This window comes from Bison bison, unplaced genomic scaffold (genome assembly GCF_000754665.1).
Source record: "Bison bison bison isolate TAMUID 2011002044 unplaced genomic scaffold, Bison_UMD1.0 scf7180017864167, whole genome shotgun sequence".
NCBI classification, from domain to species: domain Eukaryota; kingdom Metazoa; phylum Chordata; class Mammalia; order Artiodactyla; family Bovidae; genus Bison; species Bison bison.
Window position 1 is genome coordinate 849060 of NW_011494739.1, and position 7172 is coordinate 856231.

The following is a 7172-nucleotide window of genomic DNA, read 5'->3' on the forward strand; positions in this document are numbered from 1 at the left end:
GAGCTCAGAGCTTCAGCCCCGAGGTTGCTGAGGTCAGCAGACCCACGGAGACACAGGGCCCACCTGGAAGGCTTCCGGCAGTCCTGCAGCCTGGCACACTCAATGTGCTACCCCGCCTGTTCAGGCCAAGCTTGCCCACCTGACCGCACCTGTTGCCCACTCCTCCCTTTTGTGCTCTAGCACCCCTAGACTCTTCAGGGCACATCAAACATGCCCCATCACTCCATGCCTCTGAGCCGCATTATCATTTCCTTTGCCAATCCGTGCCCCACATTCCCAGGAAACTTTCTCAACCTGCAGGCTCAGCTATTATTCCACTCTCTGGAAGCCCTTCCTGACCTCCTTGAGGCTCAGCTCGTCTCTCTCCTTGGACTGCCCTCAGCACAGAGGGAGCATCGTATGATGGTGAAGCGAGGATTACTGAACCGTGGCTCTGCGGCTTACTAGCTCAGCAGTCCTGGAAAGTAATTTAACCTTGATGAGGCTCAATTTCCTCATCTGCAAAATGGGGATAATAGTACCCATCTCACAGGATTACAGTGAGAAATAAAGTACCAGGCACAGAGTGGGAAGGCAACAAATACTACTTTTATCACCAGCATCACCTCTGCACCTTTTCATATGTCAGTCATGTGATTTTGCACAATGTACTGATGGTTTAAGTTTCTGCCCTGCTACCTGATTATGAGCTCTTTGAGGGCACATAATTTATTTCTGTGTCTTCAGATCCTGGTTTAGGCAGGGAGGGAGGTAGTGTAAAATCCAGCACCGGAGATTTTTAGCCAAAACATCTTCTTAAGGAACTGGCACACCCTTGCACACCTACGACCTCAGAACAATCTGTTGCCAGGTGTGTCCCGTGAGCAGGCACCAAGCATTCAGAGTCTAAACCCAACAGTGCTTTCATGTGGAGCCATTCTGACAATTCTACTGGGATGATGAGGAACTGGGGCAAGCTGAAGCAGACCAACCAAAGCCCACAGGCGGCACTAATGCCTGAAGCCACACCTGGTCGAACAGCTGCCGGTCAGAGTGGACCTGCCTCATGTGGGACTCCTGGCCTAGTCGTTTGTTCATTTGCTCATTTGTTCCTTCCTAAACTGGGTATTGGTTATATGCTGGGCTCTGAAGACACAATGCTGTACAGACATACTCATGGAACTTATGGTCTAGTGGGAACACACTGATTAAATACTCAGGACAATGAGAAGATACAGTATAATGAGAGGAACTTGCTCTAGATGTGGGAAGCAGGTCTAGGACAGTTTCTTGGAAACAGTAATGCTTGAAGTGAGCTCTAAAGGAAGAGAGGATTAAAGAGACAAAAAGATGGGGAAAGACTATTCTAGACAGAAGGAACAGTATGTGCAAAGGGTCCTTTCTCGGGGGAAGAGTTGGGGGAAGAGGAGACGACAGGGTAAACTTTAGAGGCCTGTGTGGTTGCAGTGCAGACAACAAGGGTGACCTGAGGTGTGCCGGAGAGACTGGCCAGAGCTGGACCTTATCGGGCCTGTGGGCCACACAGGAAGTTTGATCTTCATCCAGAGAGCAACAAAAATCAATAAAGAGTTTCTAATGGGGCAGCAGAGGCCATTATCTGATTCTGGTAACAGATCAGTCTGGCTATTTTGTCAAGAAAACATCAGACATGCAAGGAACTGTCTGGGGTGATGGCAGGCACTATGCAAGCAAGCAGCAATGGTGGCTGCATTCCAGGGTGTGGGGAGGGTGGAAACAAGTACACGATTCAGGAGCACCAAGGAGGTGAAATCTAGGGGGCTTGGTGCTGACTGATACAAAGGATGAGTGAGGACAGGTGCATATCAGAAAGACTCTGAGGCTTCTACAACCAAGTTCTAGCTCAAGTCCCCGGGCTCCTTCCTCTACCACATGCCCTACCGCCCACTTGTCTTCAGTGAAGTCAACAGGGGACTCACTTGAGGAAAGGAAGAACATACAGAGAGAGGAACAGGGCTGCAGATCAAGTAAGACAGGTATCACTTCTCGATATTTAGAAATTAGATTTAAACCAAGAAGGAGGACACAGTGGTCTAGAACAGCTCATTTCTAATAGAGAAGTATTCCTTTTAACTTATAAAGCTGGGAGCAGTCAGCAAGCCACACTAAATGAACCGCAGGCTAAGTGGCCGCTCAAAGAGAGAATGACACTGTCCTCTAGCACATCCGCTACAGATGTCCCCTCACAAACCCCCCACCATATGAATCTTTATCAGTGCACCAATCTGAGAATCAGGAGCACAGCCCTCAGACAGCCCAAATGAACCTTTCTGGAAAAGGCAGTCTGGACAACAGAAAAGTGAAAGTCAAAGTGTTACTTGCTCAGTCTTGTCCAACTCTTTGTGTCCCCATGGACTGTAGCCCACAAGTCTCCTCTGTCCCTGGAATTCTCCAAGCAAGAATACTGGAGTGAGTTGCCATGCCCTCCTCCAGGGGAACTTCCCAACCCAGGGATAGAACCCAGGTCTCCTACATTGCAGGCGGATTCTTTACCAGGTGAGCCGCCAACAGAAATAACTGTTTTAGAGTTAAAAAACTTGGGTTAAAGGACCTTCCGGGTGGTCCAGTGGCTAAGACTCTGTGCTCCCCATGCAGGGGGCCCAAGGGCTATCCCTGCTCAGGGAATTAGATCCCAGATGCTGCAATTCAAGATCCTGCATGCTGCAAGTAAGACCTGGCACAGCCAAATAAGTAAAAATAAATACTAAAAAAAGAAACAAAACAAGCCTGGGTTAAAATCTACACCTCCTGACCATGAGCAACTTTTTCAAATCTCTGAAGCTGCTGTGCCCTCTACTCTGGCATGGAGGCCAGCGTACCTGGCTGTGCAGTCACAGTGGGAACCGAGTGAGACAGTACAGACTGTGCTGCTTGAGGCTCTGGACCCTGCAACCACAGTTCTTGGGCTCTGCCACCAACTCGGTGAGTAACCTGAGGCAAGTGACTTCACCTCCTGTGGCTCACTTCCCTTGTTCATGACAAGTGGATTTTAAGAGTAGCTACCTCAGAGGGCTGTTGTGAAAATTAACTAAGTTAAAGCACAGACAGGCTCAGAACAATGCCTGGCTCACTGTGAGAGCCATGTAAGGATTAACGGTGATGATAATGATGACGAGAACAAGGCTTGCAACCCAACAGGCATTCGATCAAGGCTGTTTCTGCTCCACTCAGGGAGGACATTTAACTTTAACTGAATGATGACGATGTGTCAGAGGCTGGGTCAGAAGTGGCAGAGAAAGACAGAGAAATATAGGACATGATCCCATTGCTCAAAGAGCCTCTAGGCCACAGCGGGAGGCACTACACAAAGACGGAATAAGATACAGTGTGGCAGGATAACTTTGCACACTGCAGTTTCCATTTCGTGAGGCAGGAACATTCCTTAGCTTCACGGAGGTTCAGGTCACCTGGTATCACACTGAGGTGTGCCCAACTGTTGAGTTTTGGGCTGTTGACAAATCCACATCAGCTCACGGGAAGGGAGGAGCTGCTGTGAGGGGTCTGGAGGACAAAGCAGGTCAGGATTCCTGGTAGCAGCAAGGTTCTGGGAACATGGCATGGTGTAGAGAGAAAAAAGGTAAGCGGGACTTGCTTAGTGGTCCAGTGGTTAAGAATCCACCTGCCAATGCAGGGAACGTGGGTTTGACCTCTGGTCTGGGAAGATTACATGTGCTGCAGTGCAACTAAGCCCATGCACAGCTACTGAGCCCACACTGTAGCGTCCATGAGCGCATGCAACCACTGAGCCCGTGTGCCACGGCTAAAGCCGAGCACGGCAACTAGAGAGCAGTCCCCACTTGCCGCAACTAGAGAAAGCCTGCACACAGCAGCAAAGACCCAGCACGGCCAAAAGTAAACAACAATACAATTATTTTAAAAAACAGGAAAAGAAGGGTATGCAGCAGGTAAGCAGGAACAGCTTGGGCCCTGAGATCAACCTCTGTTCAACAGCATCAGGAAAGACTTGGGGACTGGCGGTGTTGCCTGCTTTAGGTCAAGGTCTGCCCCAGCTGGCCTGGGATGCCCAATACCCAACAGTAGGTACAGATGCTGGCTAGAGGTTCTGGAAACATCAGAACCATGTGCGGCCCTGACGGAGAAGGTGGCCCTTTTAGGGGCTTGCTCAATAACCAGTTCTCTCCTTCCCTCTCCCTAAGCTGTAAGAGAAGAGGAAAGTCTCTTCATTTTCTCAAAGTCAGGGGATGGAGGCACATCCTTCCAATTTTTTATCTCCAGGACTTAAAGTGAGACAGGCACAGAGTAAGTACTAATAATCACGTCCTAAACAGAGTCCTCCAAACATCTTTTCTTTTAAGCCTGAAATTCTACCAAATGAAGAATTATTTGAATTAATGGAAATTTGAATTAATGAAAAAATGGCTGCTATATATGAACACATATGCCAGACACTGTGCTGGCTGCTTCACATATTATTTGAGGCAAGGCCTGAACAGCTTAGCAAGAACTATAGTGATGTCTGCTTCCATCAGGGCCAGAGATAATCACTCACTCTTAATTAAAAGGAGAACAGGTTACAGAAGCCATGAGAGACAGAAAGGGATATCTGGAAATCAAGAAGAACTAGTCTGAACAGGAGCCAAGGGCTCCAACTCTGAAGCCTGACTACACAGATTTCAAGTCCAGCTTAGCTATTAATTTACAGTATAACCAATGACAAGTTACTTAATCTGTAAAAATGGGAATAAATACAACTATCTCTTTTGGGATGTTATGAGGACTGAATGAGCTAATATACAAACAAACTATGTGGAATGGCGTCTAGCACACAGTATGTGCTATCTAAGGGTTAACTGCTATTATCACTATGAAAAGATCTGAGTTCCTCTTTGGGACAGGGTAACAGCAGTGCCAGAGAAGAACTTACCCAGATTCTCTGCCTTGTAGGTTATTTTGCTGGGCTGGCAGAAGGGCAGCGAGTAGTATTCGTAAGGTAGCTGGGTGCGAGAGCTGGTGAGCTTCACAGCCTGGTGGGAGAAGAGAGGCCATTATTCCTTAACCCAGAAATCAAGGGGACTTTCAAGAATCCTCCCTGGTACCCACTCATCTTCAGTATACTCGGTATTATTATCTAAAAAGCAAACTAACTGCAGCAGACACAACTTTGGTACACTATAAATATACTCTACAATTCTGAATCATTTCACAGCTCACTAGTTTCAGACTGCATCATAGATTTTGTTTAAAATCACAACCAAATCCAACACATACTCAGAGTCCTTAACGTGTTGATATTCTTTGACCCCGTAATTTCACTTCTGGATATCTTTTCTAAGGAAGTAACTCCAAATGAGGGAAAACACTTCAGGAACAAAGAGCTCACTCCTCATTTCTAACCACAGTGGTCTTCTGCCTCTATTTCCTTGAGCCTGACCAGTCCTCTCCTGCCTCCAGCTTGGAACCCTGATCCTCTTTGCTTGATTCTCTGACTCCTTCTCACATTTGCATGCTCAGTCTCTTCAGTCATGTTCGACTCTTTGCAACCCTATGGACTGTAGCCCACCAGGCTCCTCTGTCCATGGAATTCTGCTGACAAGAATATTGGAGTGGGTTGCCATTCCCTTCTCCAGGGGATTTTCCTGACCTAGGGATCGAACCCCTGTCTCCTCCTGCATTGCAGGCAGATTCTTTACTGCTGAGCCACTGGCGTTTCAGCTGAAATTCTTCACCTTTGAGTCCTTTCCTAATCATCTTACCAAAGGAATTCCCCCATTTCCTCTACTTCAACACTCCTAGTTATTTTTGTAGCATGTCTGATGAAATATAATTATTTGATTTTTTTTTCCCCCAAAGAAATCAGCCTCCCCTACTGGACTTTAAGATTTAAGGTTCATGAGGGCAAGGACCATATGTATCTTGCTCACCTATGAACCACTATGCCTACAGATCTAGGCATATAGTAGGTGCTCACCAAATGTTTGCACAACGGAAGAAGAGAGGAAAAAGTGGAAAGACAGCTAAAAGCTCCACAATGGGAAACCGGTCACTAAATCATAAACTAGTCATTCAACTAAATATTATGCAACCACTAAAGATGAAGTTTAAGAAGACCATGACGGCGAACATTTAGGAACTGATGCAAGAATGTAGCTCCAGAAACAGTGACGGCCACAGACTACTCCCCAAAACATGGATAAAATAGAACCAATCAAAATGTTGCAAAAAGCAAATTTTAAATGCAACTAAAATTATCTTTGCTGTTTAGACTCTATAGATCATTCCTCATACACCATCTGAAAGTATAAATAATTTTTAAAATCCAGGTCCAATCCTTACTTAAAACTCTTGTTTTGGAATTAGAAATTTTTCTAATTTTAAGAGAGCAATGTGGTATAATATACCATGGTTTTATAACACCTCCCAGCTGGGTCTGGAGTAGTACCCCACATTCAATGACTGTTTGTACAAAGAAATGTAAAAATAATCATACTAAATGGAACAAATAAAGTCAATAAAAAAAATTCAGGTCAGGTCTTGCCTAAAATGAATTTTAAAAAACCCTGGTTTCAGAACTTTTTTAGATGTTGGATTGAGAATTGGTGGCCTCTATGAAGCACTCATCTCACACGCTAGTAAAGTAATGCTCAAAATTCTCCAAGCCAGGCTTCAGCAATATGTGAACCGTGAACTTCCTGATGTTCAAGCTGGTTTTAGAAAAGGCAGAGGAACCAGAGATCAAATTGCCAACATCCGCTGGATCATGGAAAAAGCAAGAGAGTTCCAGAAAAACATCTATTTCTGCTTTACTGACTATGCCAAAGCCTTTGACTGTGTGGATCACAATAGACTGTGGAGAATTCTGAAAGAGATGGGAATACCAGACCACCTGACCTGCCTCTTGAGAAATCTGTATGCAGGTCAGGAAGCAACAGTTAGAACTGGACATGGAACAACAGACTGGTTCCAAATAGGAAAAGGAGTTCGTCAAGGCTGTATATTGTCACCCTGTTTATTTAATTTATATGCAGAGTACATCATGAGAAACGCTGAACTGGAAGAAACACAAGCTGGAATCAAGACTGCCGGGAGAAATATCAATAACCTCAGATATGCAGATGACACCACCCTTATGGCAGAAAGGGAAGAGGAACTAAAAAGCCTCTTGATGAAAGTGAAAGTGGAGAGTGAAAAAGTTG

At 45.7% G+C, this 7172-nt stretch overlaps 1 protein-coding gene across 2 annotated transcripts in view; it reads right to left on the bottom strand.

The window, feature by feature from the left end:
• Nucleotides 1–7172, bottom strand: part of TM9SF4 (transmembrane 9 superfamily protein member 4) — a 51011-nt gene that overhangs the window by 21156 nt on the left and 22683 nt on the right. Inside the window, exon 3 of one of the 2 annotated variants that reach the window (XM_010841734.1) lies at nucleotides 4905–5003. In XM_010841734.1, the coding sequence (XP_010840036.1) occupies nucleotides 4905–5003 (99 nt within the window). Of the gene's footprint in view, nucleotides 1–4903; nucleotides 5004–7172 lie in introns of both variants that reach the window. The other variant, XM_010841735.1, reaches the window with a different exon arrangement.